The 27,677-nt window shown below is 39.1% G+C and overlaps 1 protein-coding gene across 4 annotated transcripts in view; it reads left to right on the top strand.

Annotated features, from left to right (window-relative positions):
- Window positions 1-26,960, top strand: part of kif13ba (kinesin family member 13Ba) — a 59,326-nt gene extending 32,366 nt beyond the window's left edge. For 2 of the 4 annotated variants that reach the window (XM_065252309.2, XM_065252292.2), the window contains exons 10-40: window positions 1,950-2,061; window positions 2,202-2,414; window positions 2,496-2,606; window positions 3,056-3,190; window positions 4,513-4,643; window positions 4,836-4,922; window positions 5,414-5,598; window positions 5,731-5,986; window positions 7,627-7,789; window positions 7,874-8,020; window positions 9,167-9,316; window positions 9,529-9,654; window positions 11,086-11,259; window positions 12,965-13,122; window positions 13,249-13,381; window positions 13,465-13,611; window positions 13,707-13,736; window positions 13,839-13,938; window positions 14,796-14,922; window positions 15,250-15,305; window positions 15,510-15,634; window positions 15,730-15,906; window positions 16,034-16,126; window positions 16,662-16,817; window positions 17,961-18,038; window positions 18,125-18,178; window positions 18,259-18,373; window positions 19,988-20,121; window positions 21,168-21,233; window positions 21,433-22,123; window positions 24,377-26,960. In XM_065252309.2, the coding sequence (XP_065108381.1) occupies window positions 1,950-2,061; window positions 2,202-2,414; window positions 2,496-2,606; window positions 3,056-3,190; window positions 4,513-4,643; window positions 4,836-4,922; window positions 5,414-5,598; window positions 5,731-5,986; window positions 7,627-7,789; window positions 7,874-8,020; window positions 9,167-9,316; window positions 9,529-9,654; window positions 11,086-11,259; window positions 12,965-13,122; window positions 13,249-13,381; window positions 13,465-13,611; window positions 13,707-13,736; window positions 13,839-13,938; window positions 14,796-14,922; window positions 15,250-15,305; window positions 15,510-15,634; window positions 15,730-15,906; window positions 16,034-16,126; window positions 16,662-16,817; window positions 17,961-18,038; window positions 18,125-18,178; window positions 18,259-18,373; window positions 19,988-20,121; window positions 21,168-21,233; window positions 21,433-22,123; window positions 24,377-24,582 (4,636 nt within the window). In that variant the 3' untranslated portion in view covers window positions 24,583-26,960. The remainder of the gene's footprint in view (window positions 1-1,949; window positions 2,062-2,201; window positions 2,415-2,495; window positions 2,607-3,055; window positions 3,191-4,512; window positions 4,644-4,835; window positions 4,923-5,413; window positions 5,599-5,730; window positions 5,987-7,626; window positions 7,790-7,873; window positions 8,021-9,166; window positions 9,317-9,528; window positions 9,655-11,085; window positions 11,260-12,964; window positions 13,123-13,248; window positions 13,382-13,464; window positions 13,612-13,706; window positions 13,737-13,838; window positions 13,939-14,795; window positions 14,923-15,249; window positions 15,306-15,509; window positions 15,635-15,729; window positions 15,907-16,033; window positions 16,127-16,661; window positions 16,818-17,960; window positions 18,039-18,124; window positions 18,179-18,258; window positions 18,374-19,987; window positions 20,122-21,167; window positions 21,234-21,432; window positions 22,124-24,376) is intronic. The other 2 variants (XM_065252300.2, XM_065252317.2) reach the window with 2 other exon arrangements.
- Window positions 26,961-27,677: the final 717 nt, after the last annotated feature.

Below are 27,677 nucleotides of genomic sequence, written 5' to 3'. Positions count from 1 at the left end.
CATACGTGTACACAGATGTTTGCAGATTGCGACAAATTGCAATGCATCTCCTGGGCTACATAATAGGGGTCTTCTTGGGTCCAAATAAAAATGTACCCGACCCGAAATGACCCGAATCAATTTTTACCTGAACCCGAAGTGAATAAATCTTTTTTTAAAGGATTAGTCAAATAAAAAAAATCCAGATAATTTACTCACCACCATGTCATCCAAAATGTTGATGTCTTTCTTTGTTTAGTTGAGAAGAAATTATGTTTTTTGAGGAAAACATTCCAGGATTTTTCTCATTTTAATGGACTTTAATGGACCTCAACACTTAACAGTTTTAATGCATTTTAAAATTGTAGTTTCAAAGACTCTAAACAATCTCAAACGAGGCTTAAGGGTCTTATCTAGCGAAACGATTGTCATTTTTAGCAAGAAAAATAAAAAATATGCACTTTTAAACCACAACTTCTCTTCTTTCTCCAGTCGTGTGATGCGCCAGCACAACCTCACGTAATACATCATCATGTCAAGAGGTCACCGATGACGTATGCTATGCCCCAGTGTTTACAAGTGTGCAGGACCGTTCCGACGTTGTTGTATGTCGAATGATACCAATTAATGTCTTTGTGTCAGTTTATTGTTTAAAATGGTCCGCAAATGTGCGTTTCATATATGCAACACGTGACCTTTCTACGTTATTACGCAATTACATGAGGTCGCGCTAGCGCGTCACACAGCCGGATGAAGACGAGAAGTTGTGGTTTAAAAGTGCATTTTTTTTTTTCTTGCCAAAAATGACAATCGTTTCTCTAGATAAGACCCTTATGCCTCTTTGGAATCATTTAGAGTCCTTTGAAACTGCAATTTTAGTGTTGGGGTTCATTAAAATGAGAAAAATCCTGGAATGTTTTCCTCAAAAAAAAAAACGCGTGTTGTGTGTGTGTATATATATATATATATATATATATATATTCTAGACTGAGCAAAGAAAGACATCAACATTTTGGATGACATGGTGGTGAGTAAATTACCTTGTTTTTTTTTTTTTAAATGGACTAATCCTTTAAAGAAGGACAACACAGAGAAAATAAGACCCGAGTCCGACCCAAACCAGTGGCATTTTTTTTAACAACTTCATTGACCTCGCATCTAATTTGGCACGCTGCTTTATTTTTTTTTTTGTTATCTGATGACAACACCAAGGTAGCTGTACAGTATGCGTGCACACTTCTGATGATGAAAATTTGCGTCACGAGCACCGTACGCAGACCCTCAAGTACTCAAACAATGCACCATACTTTTCCCTTTACACCCCCTCTAAAAAAAGCAACATTTTGATAAAAATATATTTCAAAGATACAAGACAATTATATTTTACATAAGCAATCATTGTATTTATTTTGCAGCACAGACATCCAGACACTATTAAGGCGGACACTTTGAGTCATCTTCTATTTTTGTAACATTTTATTTCCCTGTCTTTGAGAGAGGGATTTCAAGCTGTGGAAAATCTGCGGACTTGTTAAAATAGCTACGTTTAAGGGCATAAACCTGATGAAGGTTTATGAAGCTGCCAAAGGCTTTTGGCCTGCACTTGGATACATCTCTTTGTTAATGTGTCTCTTTTAATTTGCATTTACATGAAGTCATTTAGCTGATGCTTTTATCTAAAGAGACTTACAAACAACTTACAATTTGTCAAGCAAGAAGCCAAGTGTCTGTCAGAATAGTAAAGAAGCTAAAGTAGAAGGAATGCTTGAATTAGATTGAAGAGGATAATAAATAAATAGGAAGTGCTTTTATGGTTGTTGTTTAGTTAAATGCATGCAGAAACGTTCAGTTTCTAGTTGTTTCCCTGATCAATGTGATATATAGAGGTAGGAAACTCATTCCACCACAGAGGAACTTCTTTCTCTTCTGTTTATTGCCCTTTCAGTTTTTCCTTCTCGCTCTTTCTACAGGTCTCTGACAACTTTGGGTTTGGTGATCTCAGCCTTGGCAGAGCAGGGCGCTGGAAAGAACAAGAATAAGTTTGTGCCCTACAGGGATTCAGTGCTCACATGGCTACTAAAGGTACGAACACTCATTCTGTCCGGTAAACACTGGTAAAGGAAATTTCCACTTCGTTTACGGCTTTCCCAATGTGCACTCATTTTAGTATATGATTCCTGGAAATGGCCGCACTAATGGGTATCTTGTTAATGTGACCACAGGACAGCCTCGGTGGAAACAGTCGGACCGCTATGGTTGCCACCGTGAGCCCAGCGGCGGATAACTATGACGAGACCCTGTCCACGTTACGCTACGCTGACAGGGCGAAGAGCATCGTCAACCATGCCATTGTCAACGAAGACCCCAATGCAAGAATTATCAGAGAACTCCGAGAGGAGGTGGAGAAACTGCGAGATCAGCTGACGCAGGCTGAGGTAGATACTACGGCAGACTCACGTTAATGAAGACATTCAAAAGCACTATACTTACAGACCTGTCTGGTTTTTTTTTTTTAGTCTATGAAGGCACCAGAGCTAAAGGAAAGGTTGGAGGAATCCGAAAAATTGATCCAGGAGATGACTGTCACCTGGGAAGAGAAACTAAGGAAGACGGAGGAAATTGCACAAGTAACGGCCACAATCATTTAAATTGTCTGGAATTTTAGATCTCTGGCTCTCTCATTTTGTCCGGGTAGGCCTACTATAAAGTACATTTTTGACCATGGACCACAAAACCAGTCATAAGGGTAATTTTTTTTTAAACAGCTCATTTCACAAGACTTTTTAACAATGTAAAATAAACCTTTGGTGTCCCCAGAAGACAAATATATGAAGTTTTAGCTTAAAATACCATATAGATAATTTATTATATAGCATGTTAAAATCGCCACTTTGTAGGTATGAGCAAAAATGTCCTTTTAAATGCAAATGAGCTGATATATGCACTAAACGACAGTGCCGTGGTTGAATCATGCAGATTAAGGGGCGGTATTATCCCTCTCTGACATCACAAGGGGAGCTAGATTTCAATGACCAAATTCAATTTTCAAAATTCAAACTTCTGTTTTTTTTTGTAGGAGAGGCAAAAACAGCTGGAAAGCCTTGGCATCTCTCTGCAGTCATCGGGCATCAGGGTTGGTGAAGATAAATGTTTCCTGGTCAACCTCAATGCTGACCCGGCTCTTAATGAGCTACTCGTCTATTACCTCAAGGTAGCGCAACACCTGAATTTCTTTTGTTAAACATAAAGGGGTGATTTTCCATACCAGGGCTTATCCTAGTCCCAGACTTACATGTTTATTTAAAAACAGCTTGCACTGACATATCTTTGTTCTATCTCAAGATGCACACCAGTAATGTTTATGTAAGGTTTGTTTGTAAAAACTACTTTAATGTACTAATATACTGAAGCCCTAGTCCTGAAATAATTTAAACCCTGTCCGGGAAACCGCCCCTAAAAGTTTAAAATGCAAGGATGGTTTTGTACATGCCATGTTGTTAAAGGCGGGGTGCATGATCTCTGAAAGCCAATGTTGACATTTTAAATCACCTAAACAACACGCCCCTAACCCAATAGAATCTGAACCTTCATTTGATAGACCCACCCCACACATACACAACCCAGGCAACGATGTTCATTAGTAGACACTCCCCTTACTGCTGATTAGCTACAAGTGTGTTTTGGTAGTCGGCCTGACTCCCTTTTCCAAAGTGTTTTTCAAAAATCATGGACCCCGCCTTTAAATAAACTCAAAATTATGTTGCATAGTTAATGTTTCTTTAAAGTTGTTTTGGGTAACAATAGGTTATCCTTAAAGATATCTGTGAACTAGTGTGCTCCAAAAAATGTATAACATTGCCTCAAGTTCCTCATTTCCGCCAGTTGGGATCAACAATTTTTATGACATCATTCTGCACATAGCTTTTTATTGGCTTCCAGGCTTTAAGATAAACTAAATGCTACTGGCTATTTTAAAGGAAAACACCACCGTTTTCAATATTTATTATGTTCTTACCTCAACTTGGATAAATGAATACATTAAATCTTTGTACAGCGCTTCTTGAATGTGTTAGTATTTAGCCTAGCCCCATTCATTCCTATGGTTCCAAACAAAAGTTTTATTTTGTGCCATCATACTTACTTGTGTAACTACTCATGTCTTTAAATAGGGAAAATATGGAAGTGTTTGGTGGCTTCTAAATTCATCCCTGTTTGGAGCCATAGGAATGAATGGGGCTAGGCTAAATGCTAACACATTCAAGAAGCGCTGAGGGGGGGTCATTCAGTACGCCCTGCCATAATCTTTTGTATCAGAGGAAGATAAATATCAATGCATTGAACAAAGGCACTTCAGTGGCTCTTTTAGATGGGCTTCTATTTAAACATACTGTGCTGTTGCGGGTGTAATGCGTTGTAATGTAATACCCCAGTATGTATCTGTATTAATGGGTTTAGTGTATGTTAAGCGCTTGTAATTATGTTAAGCTTTTATGGACATGGTTTTTGTGGTATTAACTCTGGGATGTTTTGTAGGAACATACTAAGGTTGGATCAGCTGACTCCCAGGATATTCAGCTTTGTGGGATGGGCATCCAAGCAGAGCATTGTGTCATTAACATCACACCCGAGGGAGCCGTCTTTATCAACCCATACAGAAACTCGAGGTAATGCATTGGTGGCAATAGTGTAACTATTTGAGATGGGCTACCCCAGAATGTCAAAGGTTCAAGGCCCAAAAGACCCATTTATGAACTGAATATCGCTCAACGCATGCGTATCTGCGTCTCTGTTTAGGTGAAGTGTTAAATCTTGAAGCTGTTGTGTAAAGTAATCGTATGGTGCTTCTGTTGTCATAGAACCTGTGTGAATGGATCTCCAGTCACAAGTCGGCAACAGCTTCACCATGGTGATCGTATTTTTTGGGGAAACAACCACTTTTTCAGGTTAGTGTACAGATTTAAGAATATGCTAAGGTATTTAGCATTTCTACATTAAAGGGCCGATCTCCGGGTCTGGCGCTACCACATTTAGCATAGCTTAGCACAATCCATTGAATCTAATTAGACCATTAGCATTGCGCTAAAAAATAACCAAAGAGTTTCAATATTTTTCCTATTTAAAACTTGACTCTTCTGTAGTTTCATCGTATACTAAGACCAACGGAAAATTATAAGCTGCGATTTTCTAGGCAGATGCATTTTTTTAGGCGTGATGCTAATGGCCTAATCAGATTCAATGGATTATGCTAAGCTATGCTAAAAGTGCTAGCGCCAGACCCGGAGATCAGCTGAATGGATTCCAAAACGGTAAGAATCAAATGTTTAACTCTAGGGGAGCTGGAAAATGAGCATATTTTCCAAAAAAAGTGGAATGTCCATTTAAAACATTATGGATAAGTCTCTTTAGGAAGAGTTTTGGTTCATGTCGTGTTTAGGATAAACCTACCGAAGCGACGTTCACGAGGCGAGGAAGATGAGGGTGAGGGGAACATGAAAAACAGTAACAGCAGCGAACAGCTGGACGGAGAAGGTGACACGGCCAGTGAGGTGTCCAGCGAGGTCAGCTTCAGCTATGAGTTTGCTCAGACCGAGGTCATGATGAAGGCTCTGGGCAGCAACGGTGAGAACAACAGAATGCATATAAATATAACTTTATATTAAAGATTTTATTTGGCAATTACAAAAAAAAAGATACTGTTGTCTTAAAACTATGGATGCTTATTCAGGAAACCTTGACGTACATCCTTTTCAGATCCCATGCAGGCTGTTTTACAGTCTCTGGAGCGACAGCACGAGGAGGAGAAGCGGACCGCTTTGGAACGGCAGCGGCTCATGTACGAGCAGGAACTGCAGCAGCTGCGCAGACAGCTGACCCCAGACAGACAGAGCATGCAGATACCGCAGTCGCAGCCATTGCAGTCACAGTACCGCAGCTTGGAAAGACTGAGCCAGGGAGGAATGTCATCATCGGCCAGCACACATCGCCTGCGTCAATGGAGCGAGGAGAGGTGAGGAATCCTGTTTACATTTTAATTTTGGATCATAATTCATGTAGCTCACTTGGTAGAGCATTGCGTTAGCATCACAATGGTCCGATCCAAGGGAACACATACTAATAAAATGTATACCTTGTAATGTGCTGTAAGTCACTTTGGATATAAGTGCCTGCCTAATGCATAAATGTACATTATTTAGTATACCAACTTTTATAAACACAACACTTGTTTTTGCCCCCATTTTTCATGAGCTGACCTTAAAGATCTAAGACTTTTTCTCTCAAATATTGTTTACAAATCTGTCTAAATCTGCATTCGTAAGCAAATTTTTTGCCGAGATAATCCATCCACCTCACAGGTGTGGTATAACAAGATGCTGATTAGACGGCAGGATTATTGCACAGGTGTGCCTTAGGCTGGCCACAATAAAAGGCCACTCGAAAATCGCCGTTTTATTGTATTGGGAGGGTTTGAAACTATTTGCCTCACGCAGTGCAACACATGTCCTTCGCATACAGTTGATCAGGTTGTTGATTGTGGCCTGTGGAATGTTGGTCCACTTCTCTTCAATAGCTTTGCGAAGTTTCTGGACATTGGCAGGAACTGGAACTCGCTGTCGTATACGCTGATCCAGAGCCTCCCAAACATGCTCAATGGGTGACATGTCCGGTGAGTATGCTGGCCATGCAAGAACTGGGATGTTTTCAGCTTCCAGGAATTGTGTACAGATCCTTGCAAAACATGGGGCTGTGCATTATCATGCTTCAACATGAGGTGATGGTTGTGGATAAATAGCACAACAATGGGCCTCAGGGTCACGTTACGGTATCTTTGTGCATTCAAAATGGCATCAATAAAATGCACTTGTGTTTGTTGTCCATAACATACGTCTGCCAGTCGCCATCGAATGTGAGCATTTGCTGACTCAAGTCGGTTATGACGACAAAATTCAGTCAGGTCGAGACCCCGATGAGGACGACAAGCATGCAAATGATCTTCCCTGAGACAGTTTGTGCAGAAATTCTTTGGTTATGCCAACTGAATTTTGCACCAGCTGTTCGGGTGGCTGGTCTTCCGACGATTTTGGAAGTGAAGATGCTCAATGTGGAAGTCATGGGCTGGTGTGGTTACACGTGGTTCTGGTGTGGTTACATGTGGTTTGCGGTTGTGAGGTCGGTTGGATGTACTGCCAAATTCTTTGAAATGCCTTTGGAGACAGCTTATGGTAGAAAAATAAAAATTAAATTCATGAGGAACAGCTCTGGTGGACATTCCTGCAATTGCATACTCCATCAAAACTTGCGACATCTGTGGCATTTCAGTGTGGCCTTTTATTGTGGCCAGCCTAAGGCACACCTGTGCAATAATCATGCTGTCTAATCAGCTTCTTGATGGATTATCTCGGCAAAGGAGAAGTGCTCACTAACACAGATTTAGACAGATTTGTGAACAATATTTGAGAGAAATAGGCCTTTTGTGTACATAGAAAAAGTCTTAGATCTTTGAGGTCAACTCATGAAAAATTGTGGCTTAAACAAAAGTATTGCGTTTATAATTTTGTTCAGTGTATGTATATTGTAAAGAGATATTTTAACCCTAAAAAAGCAGTACACGGTGCACAAAGTGTAACGACGATTATTGGTTTGCTCCAGGGAGGCGATGCTTACGCGAAGTTTGAGAAAACTAAGGGAGCAGATTGTACGAGCGAATCTGTTAGTCCAAGAGGCGAGCTTCATCTCTGAAGAACTTGACAAGAAAACGGAGTACAGAGTCACTTTACAGATACCTGCCGCAAACCTCAATGCCAACAGGAAGGTCAGCCAGGTTTATAGTACAAAACAATTGTCAGTCTGTAGCATGATGCCATTAGCTGAACCTTATGTGTGCTTGTGTTTGTAGAGAGATGCTGTTCTGAGTGAACCTGCTGTCCAAGTGAGGAGAAAAGGCAAAGGAAAGCAGATCTGGGCCCTTGAGAAGATGGAAAATCGACTGGTGGATATGCGAGAGCTTTACCAGGAGTGGAAGGAGTATGATGAGGATAATCCTGTAAGTTTCTCTTCACCAAGTGTAACTATCAAATCTCCAGGTCATCAGCAGATAATAAATGATAATCAATTTGATCAAAATTGAAGCCATTATAAAGTCTCAAGTTAAACTTTATCATAAAAGTGTTGGTTGTTTTTGCTCCAGTATTTTTTATTAGTTTCAAGACTGGACAAATAATTAAAATGAACCGAAATCGTAAAATGACTTGTTTTGTTTTTAAATCACAGAAGACTCTAGGCTTTTCAATCAAATTGAGCCATCAATACGATTACATTCATGTAAACACCTATTTTAAATGTGTTTAAGGTCGATCGGATTGAAAGGGGTGGTGTAGTCCAAATCTTTGATCCAATCATCAGAAATAAAGTATGCATGTACAGGAAACGTGTGAATCGTAGCATTTTCTCAATCGGATGCAAGAATACCTTGTGCACATGCACAGAAGGGTTGTGCTTAAGTTCACTTTTATATTTAGCTCTTATTTATACATCACATGATTCTTTGCCACAGAAACATGCAAGGCAATGGCAACACGGATTATTGAGGTAATGGGGTCATGTGCTGTACATTCTGCAACGTTCATGTGTACTTTCATAAAATAACATGAAGCAATAAAATAGCGTTGTGCCTATATTTTGCTTTCTTCAACTCGGCTTTGATTTTGAGCAGAGATAAAGCGTGAAGTCGATGAGAGATGCTGTGCGCTGCGTTGCCAAGTCCTCTTTTCAGAATTGGGCTACTTTGAAACCATTTCTGCGAGTTGATTTTTCTGATTTTGTTGATTTTAGTTATTGGTATTTGGTCTCTGAGTAGTACTTTTGGGCTGGTTTTGATATGCAAATCTGGCAACCCTGGCTGTGCGCTTGTGCAGACGTTTGGTTCGGATTATATATGTAATGTACATGTAAACGAACATTTTAATCAGATTGCAATGTTTAGTGTAAATGTAAACTGTATTGTCGTAACCGTCAATCGGATTAAAGTCTGTCAGATTGACAACATTTTGTGCATGTAAACATAGTCATTGTGTAGTGTATAACTGGCATGTGACTCATGATGTCGTGAAAACGTTTTGAAAGTAGTTTTTAATATTTAAATTGAAGTTCTCATGCTCCGATTCAGAATTTTTTTTCTTCTGACTTTCAGGTGATGAGGTCATACTTCAAAAGAGCCGACCCTTTCTTTGATGAGCAGGTGAACCACAGTTTGATCGGTGTGGCCAACGTCTTCCTCTCCTGCCTCTTCTATGACGTAAAGCTACAATACGCCATTCCCATCATTAATCAGAAAGGAGAGGTGAGCTGTGTGGCAAACACGATCGGGACTTTTAATATTTTATATATATTTCATGATAACCAGGTCAAATTTAGTATCCTCCAGAAGACTTAATTTAAGTCAAGCAAAATTCCATCTGTGAAATTGAATCTAATAGTCATGATATCAAGCATTAAATGCTAAGTTCATTTCCAGCAGTCCAGTTAAGTGATGTTCACTTGTTCCCGCGTCAGGTTGCCGGGCGACTGCACGTGGAGGTAATGAGAGTGGGTGGAGGCTTTGATGATGGAGTAGCAGGAGGAGATGAAAGTGATGGAAGCCCTGATGGTGAAGTGCAGGAACGTAAACTGGTCTGTATGGTGAGTTACCATATGTTGACATGAAATGCATGAAACTGACATTTCCTGTAAGCTCAAATTATTAATGAGAAACTCTTTTTTTTTTTTTTTAAGCTGCTCCGTCAAAAATTAGATAATGATATTACCCAAATGCTCTTGGCATGTTTTATACATTCATCAAATACTTTAGCTTCAAATCCGCTTAATCCTGACCTTAGGTCATTTAGAAATTGGTTTAACTCTTTCCCCGCCATTGATGAGTTAACTTGTTAATTAAGAGAAAACGCTTCCCTGCCAATGATGAGTTTTTCCTGCAATCCATATTTCCACTATTATTCACCAGATGGCGCTCTAACCCAACTTATAAAACCTGGATGCAACCCCTCAGGTCAAACCTTTTAAAATCAGTGTATGTTTTGATCATCGCTCTGAATCGGATTTCTATCAAAAATCTTTCACAAAAACGCAAATATCTCACCTTTTTGCTCAAAATTTGGTGTTTTTGAAGAAACCTACCCATATTTGATCAAAAGGTGATAAAAATAGAACAAATTAAGGTGGGATGAAAAGTTTTTTTTCTGTTCTTTCATTTGATATATTGTATGTTTATATATTTTAAGAAGAACATTTTCTGGAAGGAATAAAACTGTTTTGAAAATCATAAAAAATGCTGGCGCTGGCTGGCAACTTATTTTTAAAAACGCTGGCGGGAAAAGAGTTAATGGCAGACTATTAACTGTTTCCCCGCCATTGACGAGATATCTCGTCAATTAAGAGAAAACGCTTCCCCGCCAATGACGAGATTTTCCGTCTTTCCGCAATACCGCTATTATCCACCAGGTGGCGCCCTTCCGCAACTTTTTAAACCCGGAAGTATTGCCCTATGGCAAGCGGCTGCATGTCCGTGTCTGTTTTAAAGATCGCTCTGAATGGGATCTCTATGAAAAGTCCGTCACAAAAATTGAATTATTTCTGCTTTTTGCTCAAAATGTGGTGTTTTTGCAGAAACCTACCCATATTCAAAAGCTGATTACAAAAGAACCACTAAGGTAGGATGAAACGGTTTTTTTGTTTGAAAGCAGAGGGTCTGTTCTTTCATTTGGTATATTGTATGTTTATATATTTAAAGAAGAACATTTTCTGGAAGGCATTAAACTTTGGTGAAAATCATGAAAACGCTGGCGCTGGCTGGCAACTTTTTTAAAAAAACGCTGGCGGTGAAAGAGTTAAGAGTCTGCATTTGGGGGTAAGGTAAAAATACACTGATTTTTTTATGCACTTGGTAACAACTGGTTTTTGTTTTCTTCTAAACAAAAAGTTTTAGATTGCCGCTTTAATTGTGTTGGTCAACATCCATCCAAATGAATTAAAATAATTTATAAAATAAATAATTGTACAGAGATTAATTAACTCTGTTATAATGCATTTCTTTCCCTCTTGTGTCTTAAACAGATTAAGATCCTTCAGGCTACAGGTCTCCCCCAGTACCTGTCCAATTTCGTCTTCTGTCAGTATTCATTCTGGGACCAGGCAGAGCCCATAATAGTTGCACCTGAAGTAGATCCATCAGCCTCTTTCTCCAGCAGCAAAGATCCTCACTGCATGGTGGTGTTTGACAGCTGTAAGGTAAAAGTCAAGCCATGTGATTTTTATCAAACAGTTTGTATAAAATGTATAAACTTCGCAGATTCCATCTGTCCCTGACCATAAATACACAGAGTTTTTTTGCTTTTTGATATTAAATATTTTAAAAAGATATTAGAGAATTTAATCTGTTAATATTACAAAGTTGCATCTAAAATAATGACTTTTTAAAGGCGTACAATGAAAATAAATAAATCACACCAGTGAGTCCTCTGAATTAAACTGGACCAACATGAACCAGATGTCAAGATAGAATTAAATTTCGTATATAAAATTATATTATTGTTTATGTTATATATATTATAGCAGAATAAAAAAGCTTGTGTTAATATGTTTTAATTAGTATCAAGATAATTTCATAATTTTTACAACGCAATGTAAACTTTATATTAAACATAACAAGAGCATTCGTAAACAAGTAAAAAAAAGAATTAAGCCAGATGATCTTAAAGGAAAACACCACAGTTTTTCAATATTTTACTGTGTTCTTACCTCAACTTAAACAAATTAATACATACCCATCTTTTTTCAATGCATGCACCTAATCTTTGTACAGCACGTTGTGAATGTGTTAGCATTTAGCCTAGCCCCATTCATTCCTTTAGGATCCAAACTGGGATGAATTTAGTAGCCACCAAACATGTCCATGTTTTCCCTATTTAAAGACTGTTACATGAGTAGTTACATGAGTAAGTATGGTGACACAAAACCTGGTAATTTTTTTAAGCGGATAAAAAATGAGAACTATATTGTATGGCGGAAGTGCACTTAGTTTGTAGCACTTCGACCTCGGCGCGCAGTAACATCATCACTCCTGAATACTTCCCCATCACTCAAACTTCCATCAATATTACTGCAACCGAGGTAAAAGTGCTGCAAACTAAGTGCTCTTCCGCTATACAATATAGTTCTTATTTTTTATCTGCTAAAATCACCATGTTTTATTTTGGACAATCATACTTACTCGTGTAACTACTCATGTAACAGTCTTTAAATAGGAAAAACATGGAAGTGTTTGGTGGCTTCTGAATTCATCCCTGTTTGGATCCTAAGGAATGAATGGCGCTAGGCTAAATGCTAACACATTCACAACGCGCTGTACAAAGCTAAAGTGCACGCATTGAAAAAAGATAGGTATGTGTGGTGTTTTCCTTTAACTCTGTGGTAAGTTTTATTTTTTATCTCAAATATCAAATGGTTCATGCTCTTTATCATGTAAAATGGTCACAGCAAACAGCACGCACTGGATTTATGTGTGCTTGTCAATGACGGCTACTGCTTACAAACATGCACAAGCGCGGAGTATGTGCGCTTGTTAATAACGCACCTTAAATTGGCGCGGATTCAGTTTGGGCCTGTTTATGGCTTATTCGTTTATGCGTCGCTCTTGTAGGAAACGCTGAAATATTTTAATCCTCCAATGGAGCACATAGTTGGCTGCAAAAATAGAGAAAGGACTTCCTTAAATTCTATTTTTGATTTATAAATCAAACACGGATGGGATATTTAACAAAGTAGCAAATAATTTGCATTCGTTGCATAGTGTAAAGAGATTTTTGAATATGGGTATTTGCATTATCTGGATTTGCATTTCCCACGTGTTTGAATACAGTTTGAGAACTCAAGAGAAATTTGAGATTGTTTTGATAGACACTAAAACATCAATAATGTTGTATCTCTTTGTTAGGAGCATGCTGTGACCGTAACAGAGGAGTTTATAGAGTATCTGACAGAAGGTGCAGTGGCCATCGAAGTGTTCGGACACAGGCAGGCTGACCCGGGCAGAAACCCAGCGCTGTGGGACCTCAGCATTATCCAAGCCAAGACACGCACATTACGTGATAGGTTGGTGCAAAATCAAGCTCCAAGCTCCATCCATACAGTTGATTATCCCTACATCATTTTGGATCATCTTCTTGCTTACTTGGTTGCACCTCTACATCCAGTTGACCCATTCATGCTTGACCCTAGGTGGAGCGAGGTCACGCGTAAGCTGGAGATGTGGGTGCAGATACTGGAGCTGAATGAGAACGGAGAGTACATGCCCGTGGAGGTGGTGCCAGCACGAGATGTTCGGACGGGTGGCGTCTTCCAGCTTAAGCAGGTCAGCAGAAGTCATCTGCGTCTGTGTTATTTATAAAACCACCTTGAGCGGGGTCTTTAAATGTGTATGTGACCCCTTTTCAGGGACAGTCTCGGCGAGTGCAGGTGGAAGTGCGATCAGTGCAGGACTCGGGCACGATGCCTTTGATAGCAGAAATTATTCTGGGGGTTTCCATCGGCTGTGTGGATATCAGGCAGGCATTGATGACCAAAGCCAGTGAGCCGCAAGAGGTTAATTGCTCATTTGCATGCTAATTTGCATATTTAATGACTTCCATCCATCGAAAACCAGCAGCTGATGCATTCTCTTACTTTTGTTTTTCTAGCTTGAGGGTGACGAAATGGACAGTTATCAGGTGCGATAGCAACATGGTTATAAAAGGCTATATGCTTTTTATTTCTATTACAATTTAAAATGTTGCAAGTCTTTCATGTATTTATTCATTCATTGCCTACAGGAGAGAGATTTAGAGCGTCTGAGGGGTCAGTGGCTCACCGCCCTCACAAAGAGACAAGAATATCTGGACCAACATCTTCAGACGCTGGTCAGCAAAACGGGTAAGCACCAGCCAGAAAATATCCTGATCTCCTTCTTCTGCTCGATCAATGAGACTACGTCTTTCCTTTTTTTTTGCTTGATACTAATTGACTTTGTTGTGTCCTTTTTTATCTCTGTGGGTGCCGTAACTCTGTCTGACGCACCCACTGCTAGCCTAGCTTAGCACAAAGACTGAAAGTAAATGGCTCCAGCTAGCATACTGCTCCCAATAAGTGACAAAATAACGCCAACATTTTCCTATTTATATGTTGTGATTTTGTATAGTCACCACGTGTACAAATACAGAGTGATTAGCGCAACTCTGAGCGAACTCTGCTCCTCACCACGCGGCTTCTCAGGTGCTGCGAGCAAATCACTCCCCCCAAGTAGCAGTGATCGCTTTCTGAGAATATAGTTCCCAGTATGTAAACGGTTAAAAGATGGCTGTGTCTAATATGACCTTGTTATTTGTACACGCTGTTACTATACAGATCACAGCATATAAATGGGAAGATATTGGCGTTATTTTATCACTTATTGGGAGCAGTATGCTAGCTGGAGCCATTTACTTCCAGTCTTTGTGCTAAGCTATGCTAGCAGTGGGTGCATTAGACAGAGTTATGGGATGCACAGAGAAGAAAAGGATATGTATGGACTTATCTTACTCTGGGGGATACGGTAAATAAGCTAAAGTACCAAAAAGTTGGCGTGTTCCTTTAATGCTAAAATCAAAATGCATCAACTGGGATAATAAACAGAAGTTGTCGTTATTTAACCTCGTTTTAAACATCAGGACCGTTTTTGCCCTGGGTATTGTCCAACCATGGTTAAAACTGCATGTGGATGTGGCTGTGATGAGTCTGCTGTTTGTGTACAGATAAATCAGAGGATGACGTGGAGAGAGAGGCTCAGCTGCTGGAATGGCGTCTGACGCTCACAGAGGAGAGAAATGCGGTGATGGTGCCCTCTGCTGGCAGTGGAATACCAGGAGCTCCAGCTGAATGGTACGACATGACTTGCAAACGGTTAAAACAGGCTGTAAAATTTTACACTTAATCAGGGCTAGGAAAAAATAAAGCTGCAATTTGTAACTTTTTTTTGTTAAAAATAAACAAGTGCATTAAATAATCTTTAAAAAATCCTTACCTTATTCTGATTGACAGTTGTAAACCTACAATAATGATTTATAAGTTGAGTTGTTGGGGCAGAAATCTGTTAAATATTTAAGTAAGAATATTTAGATACAAGTCACCGTTAGGATAAGTTAACCCTTTCATTTCTTTAGTTGTAAGTATTCGGGCCATGGGTTGAGTTTATGTCTCTTTTGGCAGGGTACCAGTACCTGGAATGGAAACACACATTCCAGTGCTGTTCCTCGACTTGAGCGGTATGTTTTTCATGTCTGCTAAAGAGCGGCAATGTAATTTCTTACGTCATCTTTGCACCTTTATCCTTCTCATCACTTCTCTATGCACATTTATCTTCCTAGACACCAGGGTCTTTTGGGGAAATCTATTGACTAGATGATCAGACAACTTACTTTGCCCGTCCTTAGTTTACTCATTTTCACATACATTTTTCCTTCCGTCAGCGGATGACTTCAACTCTCAGGATAACCTGGACGTTCCTGAGGCAGGAGGTTGGGATGCAACACTCAGCTCCGAGGATGAGGACGAATTTTTCGACCTCCAGATCGTGAAACACTATGATGGAGAGGTGAGAATGTGAGGTTATTGGTTATCTTTAGGTTATTATATATCCACTGCCCCGTTGCATGCAATTGCAAATCAAACATTTCAATTTTTTTACAGGTGAAAGCAGAGGCATCCTGGGACTCCACAGTTCACGAGTGCCCGCAGTTGAGCCGAGGGGCCGCTTCTGATCAGAGGGTCTACTTGATAATTCGCACTGTGGTGCAGCTTAGCCACCCTGCAGAGATGCAGTTAGTCTTGCGCAAACGCATCTGCGTCAACCTCACCGGACGACAGGTGTGGAATAGTAACAACACCTTGGTTAAATACCATACTAGTTTCATAAAGTCAGGTGCTGTATTGTCTTTATAGCTCGTGTTTTTCATTTACAAAATGCTTATTTTATTCATTTTTGTGAATTTAGGGTTTCGCTCAAAATTTCCTAAGGAGAATGTCCACCAGGAGCACCATTCCTGGCTGCGGTGTGACCTTTGAGGTCGTCTCCAATGTACCAGGGGTAAGCATGCGAAATCTGCCATTTAACTATAAAATGCACCTAATGCCAATAAATAATATATTTGTGCTCATTAAAAGGATTGTTTACTGTCATTACTCTTAATTGTGCAAAGAAAGATATTTGTAATGAAGCAGAAAACTGTAGCACCATTGATGTCCATAGTAGGAAAAACAAATACTATGGAAGTCAATGGTGCTTAGAAACAGTTTGGTTACAGTCCATTGTTCAAAATATCTTTCTTTGGGTTCAGCAGAGCAAATAAATTTACACAGGTCTGTAACAACTTGAGGGTGAATAAACTATGACAGGATTTAAATTTTTGGGTGAACCTTTAAGAACTGGAAATGGGCAATTTTTTGTTCATATACTGTAATACTATCACTGCAATGCATGCTCTAGCTGACTCAGCATTTACTGACCACTTTGGTTCAATATTTTGTTTATCTGTTCATCATGATGTTTATCGTGAATAGCTTGTAGGTGCTGTATGGGGTTTGGTTGACTCTCATGTGTCTTTTTTGGCTGTGTATGTCAGCAGGACACTCAGAACTCAGAAGATCGGGAGATGTTGGCCCGGGTGGCTGCTAGCGCTGAGAATCCCAAATCCTCCGACAATGAAGCTGCTATAGAGAAGTATTTGCGGAGCGTCTTGGCTGTGGAGAACATTCTCACACTGGATCGCTTGAGACAGGTTAGATGTCAGATTCGTGAACTCAACTGTTTATTTTCGGTCAAACTGATTCACAGTTTCAATGCCATTTCAAAAGACTTTTTTAAGATGTAATATAAATATTTGGTGTCCCCATAGTCAAGTTTTGGCTTAAAAATATAATCTAGATAATTTATTTTAACATGTTAAAAATTTAATTGCAACTTTGTAGGTGTGAGCAAAAATGTGCCGTTTTTTGGTGTGTCCTTTAAAATGCAAATGAGCAGATGAAATGCAAACACTGATCTCATCGATAGCGTTTTTTGTTTTTTTTTTAAACTCAATTGTGCTGTCAATTATTTCTCTCTCTCTTTCTCTCTGCACTAAATGGCAGTGCCAATGCTTGCAGAGAATGGTTTACCTTATTTACTGGGTTGTTCTTTTTCACATTTTCTAGGTTGATATAAGCACATATATAGCACTTAAATCATGAAAAAGTCAAACAAACAAACAAAACGGGGAAAAAATGGTATTTATCTTCAAAAATACATTTTTTTTTTTAGCAAAAAGCTAAAATAATTGCATTTTTGTGAGGGAATTTAAAAAACAGAATTTAAAAAACAGAGTTTAAAATTCGTAAATAACGTTTTGGCTTCAGTTTTTTTCATAAATTGGGTAAGTGGATAATCGCGGTATTGCAGTTAATCAGGAACACGTTTTTATGCAAAGGTTTTCTCTTAATTAACTCCTCAATGGTGGGGAAGGAGTTAAATGAATCAATAATTCAATTCACTATAATCAGATTTTCTCACCTCCATTAAAGGTATAGTTCACCCAAAATAAGACAATTCTGTCTTTATTTATTCACCCTCAAAGCTGTATAAATTTCTTTGTTTTGCTGAACGCATAGCAATATGTTTGTTATCATCAAGTAGGAAACCGGAGCACCATTGACTTCCATAGTAGGAAATAAAAGTATTATGGATGTCAATGGTGCTCAAAAACAGTTTGGTTACGAACATTGCTCGAAATATCTTCCTTTGTGTATTTATACAGGTTTAGAACAACATGAGGGTGGGTAAATGATGACAGCTAATTTTCATTTCGGAGTGAACTATCCCTTTAAGACTCTTATTTTCATTTCCTTATACAGGTCTAAACATAAATGATATAATGTGTTTACAGGAAGTAGCCGTGAAGGAGCATTTGGCAGGTAAAGGCAAAGGCAGCAGACGCAGTCTCAGCTCTCCCAGCGTGCACCGGGTAAGACCATCTGTAGCTTTAGTAAGATCATCATCATCATAGCAGTCTTTATTAAACCCTCTTAACTCGACACTTCTCTCCTCTAGTTATCTGGAAGCAGACAGGACCTGTCACTCAGCTCTGTGCTGGATGACAACAAGGTAAGAATTAAATGTGAAATAAGAGATGAATGAAACAAGTCACTTTATATAACCTCTGATGTCTAATTTGTTTATAAAAGAATCGATGGGAGAGTCAGCAAGATATCTTCATGACATCATCGCAGTACAGTAAAACACTGCCGCGGCAATCTAGACCACCCACACCCCCTATGCCGACTCAAGAGCCTGAGCAAGGTACAAAATAACAGCCACTCTCAATGGAAGCGGTCAATTCTTCCTTTTTAATTTCCAGCATGATTCATTCTTTATTTGACTGTCCTGTAACATTCGGTCCTCTTATGTTGCCATAATGAATTCTTTCCACCTGTGTTTGTTGTCACATCTCATCGTCTGGTTTACTATTGACTAGCTTTGAGCCAAAGAGATTATTTGTACACTCAATAGCAGTTTTGCTCAAGGACAAAGCTGATACTTTACGGCAGAGGAACTACAAACTCTTTTGTCAGCCGTAAAACCAAATTCTTGAACACTGAAAAAAATAAAGGCTGGATTTACTTAAAAATATAGTGCATCATTTTGGCATCCAATTTTTTAAGCAAATTTACATGCAGAGGTGTCATGCCCATTCAAACTGAGGGGGCATGTGCCCCCTTGGTTTCTTTTGAGCCAAATGGATTTTTCATGCAACCTCAAAATCAAAGAAGCTTCCATTAATCTGTTACTTGTCTTTTAATCTGTTTAATATGCACGATATTATCAATTCTGTGATGCATCCTTGTCACTTTTCGCCGTTTTGATTGTGTTACATTACTTTATTCTGGCGGCAGGCGCTGCAGTCAGAGCAGCCGCAGACGTCATCAGCGTGAGCGCGCTCACAAGCTTTGCTGTCGCTACTGCATTTTGCTATCTGAGGAATTAAAACGTGTAAGAAATGCACACAACATTTCCAAACCCCAGTACAGTAATATGCAGTTAACCTCCTCTGTGTAGAAAATGTATGGTTTAAAATGTGACCGTCTCAACGTTATATTAGTAGAGATTTCTAGATTCATCTTCTTGTTACAACGCCAAATTCGCCAGAGTTCAAAGGGCGCGGAATCACACATGCTCACATATGAGGTAAAATTTGATGCAATAATGCGTTCTTCTAATAATTTTATCTACAAATTTTTTTAAATCATATTTAAACATTGTCATTTTCGTTGTTTATATACATTATGGATTTAAAATTACATTAATTTTATAGGATAATGCAGTTGTTGTGCAAAATGCATTAATGACACAATTAAACAAGTAATTTATTAAAACTTAAATAAATAAAACATGCCATTTCAGATGTAAATATGATACCAATATGTCATTATTCCGATTAAATAGTATTTGATATGAAAGTTAGTCAACACTTTTATTTTGGAGGTTTTTGCATGAAAGCAGGGGTGTTCAGATTGTTAGAAATGTAAGTGCCATGTAAAAGCTTTATAATATTTCGTCTGATGTCTGCTTTATGCACAAATTTCTGTGAGCTGTGCACACTGTGCCCCCTTAAAAAAAATTGGTGCATGATGACGCCCCTGATCACATGGATGTTTAAACAATTTATGCGACAGCTTAAAATTTCAAGTAAAACGTACTTAAAAAAAAAAATGCAAAAATTATGCACTATATTTTTAAGTAAATCCAGCGTATTATTTTTACAGTGTCCTCTCTGTGATGTGTCAAGAAATGTCAGAGTGACTTTATTTTCCCACTTCATGCACTCCTCCTTGTACATTCTTTCACGGCTTTCCCTGCTCTTTCTCTCTCCACACCTCCGCCTTATTGTTTGCCTCCCACCCGACCAACCCACAGGGTTTTCAGGGCTTGCTGCTTCTTATATCTCCCCAGTCAAGGCTCTGGTCCCTCAGATGCCCAAACTTCTCAAGTCCCTGTTCCCAGCACGAGAAGACAAGAAAGATCTGAGACCCTCTCCGCACTCCCAACAGGTCTGGTCTGGTTTTTTATCCGTTACAACAGTGGTTCTCTAACTTTTTCAGCCTGCGGCCCACCCATTGTATATGGTGCATCCCTACGTAGTCCCCCCAAAAAAATTACATAAAAAAATTCTAAAATTTCAATTAAACAAAACATATTGTTGTTAGTTATCATAGTTTTATTTTTCTGAAATGTATTTACACCAAATTCATGATAAATTAATTTATTTTATAAATTGTCATAAAACTAGGGCACCCCTGGCACCATCTTGAGAACCACTGCGTTACAAATCACTGTTTTAATTTTGATATAAGATGCTAGTCATAAATTAGATGCGCTGAAAGAAGCAACACATCTATGCTTGTAAATATCTTTGCATGCAGATTTTCAAGAAGGAGATGATTCATGTGTAAAACCTGATGTAAAGCATGTGTTATACAAGTGACAAATTTAGCCCAGCTAAGCCTGTCAGAAATGTACGAGTAAATCATATGTGGTAATCAAAAAGGATGCAAATGCAGTCGACTGATTTAATTCGAGTGAATTTTTAATATTGGCGTGATCCATCGCATGCCTCCTCATTTCCATTTAGAAGGAAATTCTGTACTTTATTGCCAGTCTAGATGTATTATACTTCTCGTACGAGACAAATTAAGTCTTAAATTTAAGCCTTATTTGGTTAGTGATGGATTTTTGCAGGATTTTCAGTTCCTTATGATTAAAACGGTTTCCTTATTTTGTCAAAGTCAATTACGTAAGGATAACCCGATTATACGTCCGTAGATAAACTCCAGCATTTAATTTTCTCAAGATCGTAGGTCAAACTATACCCTTTCATCAGAAAGTATGCTTTCAATAAGTAAGGGCGAAGATAGAAAAAACGGGCTGTGATGTTTTATCAAATATATCACTCCTCCCCATGTGCCCAGTGCTTAAGATCAAACATAATACAGATGCACCCAACATAAAATCAAAAATGATATTTCAATAAAGCGTCGGTTGTGCTCTGAAAACCATTACCGAAAACAATTTTAATATGTTCCATTCATCTGTCCAGCACATGCCCCGAATAATAATGCAAACAGCCAACAGTCCCGATGAAGGAAGAGTTCGAACAGAACCGGTAAGAACCATAATATGAATAATGAATTTGGTTTCCAACTTGTATTTTGCTAAAGTATAGCATTGCAATGTATTTTAAGAGCTTGGTTTATCTATCTTGCATGTTATGTAAATTGCATGCTTTCGAATCTGTGGTTTTTCCTCCCATGTCTTCAGTTTAAGAATCTTAATCTTGTGGTTTTGGATGTCCCTCATTTTAGGTTACAGTGATGGGGAAGAGTACCGCTTCAGACAGACACCCGGACGGATCAGACGCCCCCTCCTCCTCTACGCATGATCCGCATGACCTGCCCTTGAGCCCCATCAGCGAAGCCTCCAGTGGTTATTTCTCATCTAGCGTCTCCACTGCCACTCTTTCCGACGTCTCCATAGCTTGCGGGGACACCGTACCTACCGCAAATACCCATATCAGCCCTGTAGCGTCCAGACACGGAGGGGAAAATAGTGAGGACTGTCTAGCAAACCCTGTTGGTGCTCCTGTAGTAGCTGGCCCCGCCGAACCTGTGAGCCTCAAAGACACGCAGGGAGCTCGCAGGAACGGCGTCACCACCTCACAGTTAAACGTCAGTACCACAACAGACAACCCTTTCTCCCTCCAAAAGGTCAAAGCTAATGAACTCAGGTCTTTCAGTAACATTCTCGGACAGGAAAAAGAATACGGCGGAGGAAAAGCTACCACGACGCAAGTTCAGCAAACTAACACCCAGGAGAAGCTGGAGATAAGTTTAGATGATGATGTGAATAAAAGCGGAGAACCTAAGGAACTAGCTTGGCTCAAGGTGGGAGGGAGAGTAACCGTGGGAAACAGCAAGTCGGGGACTGTGCGATACATCGGCCCCACACACTTCTCTGATGGCATCTGCGTCGGGGTGGAACTAGATACTCCATCAGGTTAGTGTTAGATTTGCCATTATTTATCCAAGTTTTGTTTGCACTGTTGGTAGAGCATTGCAGTAGCAGCACAAAAGTCATAAGTTCATAAGGTTTATTGTTGTTATTATAAGCTTCCGTTTTAACCAAAAAGGTTATAAGAATTGGTGATAGACCAATATATCGGGTTGATATTTGCGAGTTTTATGTGTATCAGCATTGGCCGATATGTGGCTGCTGTGTTCGCCGATTTTTTACGGCATTACGGCAAAGCGAGTTTTTATTTCTCATCTCTCTATATATTTGTAGTAGTAAAGTGCTAGAAATCAATATCCTTTGCTGATAGTTCCTCGTCATTGTGGAGAGTGCAGTTCATGGTTCCGTAGCACCCTCACCTGTTTTTACTATTTGTTAAAGTTCAATAAATGTTACTTTTTAAAATTGAGACTTGTAACATTTGACATCATCGTGTCATTTTTATTATGTAAATTGAGTGAGCAAAAGCAGTATCGGCTCCAACTATCGGCTCAAGAAAATCGGTACCCTGTATCGGTCATCTGCTAAGGCTGATATCCATATCGGTCGATCCCTAATAAGAATACAGAGTTTAAAGTTCGCATATGCGCCTACAGGAGAATGTAAAACTATGCTTTTCAAGTACAAGCACTGCTGGATTTTTTTAAACCCTGCGTACATCGTAGGTCATGCATGCGCCTACAGGAGAATGTAGCACGTAGCCCAAGAGATGCGTTGTATTCTGTCGCAATGCGCATGCACCAAACATCTGCATACATGTCCAAGTCAAATAAACCATGCTTTGCAAGTGTATGCCCCACCAGATGCACCTATAGGATAATGTAGTATGTAGCCCAGGAGATGCGTTGTATTCTGTCGCAATGCGCATGCACTGAACATCTGCGTACACGTACGAGTCAAATAAACAATTAAGCTTTGCAAGTATGCACACTGCTAGATTTTTGAAACCCTGCGTACATTGTATGCGTCTACAGGAGATAGGGAAGTTTACATTGATCGTTTAACCGTTAACCGAAGGTAAGAATTTATGACCGATTAACATTATCAGTTAAATGAAAAAAATATTTGTTAATGCATGGTGCGTGTCTTCATGAGCCGACAGACATTTCGCCACTTTTCTATCATTAATTTGTGAATGTCCTGTAAATGACACAAATTATTGCTGCCCTGATGGTCTGATAAAGTAATCATTTGTATGAGAAATCATTTGTATGCGTGTTTGGAAGAGCGGGCGATTTGCAAATCTGCGGAAAAAAATGGGATTTTCTCGATTTTAGGTGTTTTCAGACTGGAAATAGGTGTAACCATCCAATCAAAAAAGCCCTGAAAAGCCATACATCATAATTTTTTCTTTCGTGTTTTCTCTTGATCATTGATTTATGTACAAAAAAATAAAAATAAAGAAATAAAAAAGAATGCAGCATGTCACTTTTTCTGAGTGCCTAAGTGCAGGCGTATGGAAACATTTCCTTTTACGAATACGCCTAAAGGAAACGTGTGACATAATTTTAAGTACCAGGGAAGGCAACAAATAAAACATTTAAAGGGATACAAACTATTTATTATGCCAAAATTACAAAAAATAAAGTATAAAAATTGTAGCGCTTTAAAATATGTAAATAACACCGAAAACGAGGAACAGTGAGCTATGTATTTTATTTATATAAGGCACTCAATTTGAGCCAATCAGTCAAAGAGGTGGAAAAACACCTATTTCAGTTTGAAGACGCCCAAAAATTGGGAAACGCCTCTTTTGTTTCGCAGAGACCTTCTGTAAAAAATAATGATGTATGGCTTCTCAGGGCTTCTGTACTTTTTTTTAATTGGATGGTTAAAAATGCCTAATCCCGGTTTGAAAACGCCCTGAAATTGGGAAACGGCCCTTTTTTGTTCTGCAGAGACCTATAGACGGTTTCATCCGACGCACGTGTGGTGACACGACACACGTCTGGTCGCAACTTTACTTCCAGTTTCAGTTTTTTTTAATGGTCTGACTAGTTGCTAAACTGAACTCTTGAACAAATACCTCGTCGAAAATAACTAATGTTTTGGTTTCCTAGGTAATCTATGTGTTGTTTATTTTATATGTTGTATAAATAACCTATGTTTAAAGTACTTTGTTGTTATTTATTCTTAGCAGAGTTTACCGTAAGTTACTTGTTGACCACAAAAGCCACTTGTTTATGTTGTTACTGCTGAAACCGTCTATACTTCATCTTATGTCGTCTTGTCCTCCAGGTAAAAATGATGGTTCCGTCGAGGGGCACCAGTATTTCCGCTGTAACCCTGGTTATGGGGTACTGGTACGTCCAGATCGCCTGACTCGAAGGGAACCGAATAAACGGCAGTCCGAAAATCGCCGAAGTGGGGACTTCAGTCGACCACTCAGGGGCGGAGCCAACACTGCCATTCAGAAAGACCATCGGAAATCCTGGACCAGCTAATTGACATGGACCTGACTTTGACAGAACCACCAGGTGTTCTTATACAGTAGCTGAGCTTCCCCCTCCTAAATCTGAATCTAATGGAGGAGATCTCTATTCATCACTGTGCTTGGGCTAATCCAGACACCCAATTTTGCACTGAGGTGGTACAATGGTCTTTCACGCCGTCTTTATATCAGCTGCTATGCTAACGTGTAGCATGTGGGAGTGGATTTTTACAAATGCGTTAATGGAGCTGCGTGTTCAAAAATCAATTTCTGGATAAATACTTAAAATCATGTTTGATTGATCTTCCCTGCTAGGTCAGTAATGGGTTTTTAGGATCCTGAATGTGCCTTTTAAGTCAAGTCGGTTTATGTTCCCCCTTTGTAATACTTGTTAGGACTTGGAAAAATGGCGTGGTGGGCATGAACGAGGTTATCTCAGGGATCGGATACGGTATGTGTTGGATGTGTTTTTTTAGTGCAAAGCCACTATCGAAAGTTTAAGCAGTGCGCCCTTCTGTTTAAAAGATAGGTGCTGCCGTAAGCAGGTAAACGCAGGTAGTTGATGTTTCGATATTGTCAAGTGCTACTGTTACAGCGAGGACAAAATTCACGTTTATTTGGAAGGGGCCAAATCAATCAGTATTCATAGGTTTGTTCATTTTTGGTAATCTGATAATGTTATGATGAGATTTGACTGAATTGGCACATTCAGGGTTAATTAAACTGGCTTCTACTTTCCTAATGGACTGAAATACATTTCGGTATTTCAGAAGGGCTTATTTATAACACTGAATACAATCTGATGGGTTGGGACACAGTTTAGTCAGCATTTTAGCTGGAGGTATGGAAGTGATTGACAGGTAGCTCAGTTTGATTGGCCTATAATAAAAAAAAAACACGATAATACAGTAAAAGCACATTCCAGTTTGCTCATTGGACCAATTACTGGCAATACCTGCGACTTATTTATTATTCATAAAAGATTCAAAATCATTACTTCTTTTTAAAGCATACTTAATACATTATGATGGAGAGAACAGACGCGTTATTCCATTGCCTTTTATATTCTATTTTCGTGGAAGTCATCGTGCGATTTCTGAAATCTAATGCAATATCAGATTATTAAAAAAATTCTATTTTAATGGTTGTAGGTATGTATATTGATTTTATAAAGTGTACAAAAAAATCCCATGAATGGAAATTAATTTGCACATTTGATTTATAGTAGATAATAGTATGGTGCCCAAAGGGTCCTTTGTTTTATTGTAAATTAACTTAAACTAACCAATGATTCACTGTAAATGTTTCACTGGATTCGGTGCTCAAGTCAAAGCATTTCTAAATTAGCATTTCTCCACTTTTCGTTTGCCTTGATTTTTATGTTTATGTTGTCGAGGTCTTCCCGTTGTTTTCTTATTCTTGATCTGTGCCTAATTCATGGAGAAAACAAGAAACGCACACACAATGAGAACGACTTGACCATTGCTGCTGTGATTAGAGACCGCGGTGTCTTCAGATAGATGTTAGCGTTTGACTTTTTTGGTCTTCTTCGCTCCTCTATGACATCACTGTTTTAGGAGTCATTTCAATTTGATTAATACAGTAGCAGTAACACTTGTAGGAACTCGTAAAGCTTCGGTTTATCAGTTTGAAAATACGTCTTTGTGCCGGTATAAAGGGGAAATGAACTCGATGACTTTCAGTGAGCTGATCTCCTTGGCCCTACATTTCAATCTTAAATATTACTAGTTTATATTTTAAGTGCAATTTATTTTATTGATCAGTTTATTGATTAAACTAAAATACATCCGGTCTGGTGAAAGTCACCTTCATACTGTTGTATAGTGCGTAGATTGAGAGCCATATCCAAACAACCACACAGTGGCCTTTTGAAGTCCATTCGATGCGTGACTCTGCTGACCTGATACAGGTGTGGAGGCAGTGGGGCGTAGTGCTCTCCCCCATTAAAAATCTCGTCTATTACAGGCAGCCGAGGAAAGAGGCTTTGAAAGAAGCTACAAACCCTGCTGTTGCTGTTTACAAAGATGTCAGATGAAAATCTTGCTGTTGTACTTGACTGTTTGTCTTTAGTTTCTCTGAGAAGCGAGTGCAGGTTGTCATCTTTGTTGAGTAGCAATGGTTAGTGCCTCATCCTGGGGTTTTACTTTAATTTGGACCCCCAAGTATATCTGTGTGTGTTTTTGTGTGTGTCTTATGTATATAGTCGCACCTTGTGAGTTCAATCTGAGCACAAGTTTGGGTTTGATTATTTTAATTATCTGCAATTCTATGCTGATATCCAAAGAATAATCATGTATAATTCATTTATATTTTCTTTTATATTGACTGTACAATAATCTGGCTGTAAAGAAAAATAAAAGGTGAAGTGATTTATGCGTGCTGTTATCAGTGTTGTGCCTGATGAATGTTACTGTGAACTCGTTCATTCTGGTGTTTGTGAACGGCACGCTCTCTCGTTCAATAGGGTGCCAGATTTATTTAGTCTTCCAGGCGAAAACACACCGTAAACAGGCCTTAATCTGACACCCAATCTGACAACACCAGCGTTTCACGGCTGCATGCGTCATCAAAACAAAAAGCAGCATGGAGGTGACGCAATGATTCTGGATGCTGCTGAAATCCCTGCCGTGCCACTCACATAGTTTAACATTAAATAACGTCACATTTGTCCCAAATCATTAACGATTAACATGGGCTGCTAATGCATATTCTGGATCTTGAAATAGACTCTGACTAAGCTCACGCTATTTAACGTGCACATGCGATACCTGCGAGTTGTCCTACACGCGATGCCGCTCAATGCTTTTTGCCCGGTGTGCGACCACCTTGAAAAACCCGGCTAGCCTTTCTAGTTATGTGCAAGCAAATACAAAAAGTTAAAGACAGTCAATGCTTATGTAAACCCTGGTTGGATAAGGATTTAAAGTTGGATATGAAGATGAAATCTGACGCATTTAGCTTCAGTGTTAAAACTGATCAAATAATTGCTGTCTGTGGTTCTATATGGGCTTTAATGGCAATCATTTTTAAAAAATAATATGGGAAAAAAGAACTATAAATTAGTTCATTTTGGGAACTGTGAACTAT

The sequence above is a fragment of the Paramisgurnus dabryanus genome, chromosome 17 (genome assembly GCF_030506205.2).
Source record: "Paramisgurnus dabryanus chromosome 17, PD_genome_1.1, whole genome shotgun sequence".
Classification (NCBI taxonomy): domain Eukaryota; kingdom Metazoa; phylum Chordata; class Actinopteri; order Cypriniformes; family Cobitidae; genus Paramisgurnus; species Paramisgurnus dabryanus.
This window is presented reverse-complemented; position numbering and strand designations above follow the sequence as displayed.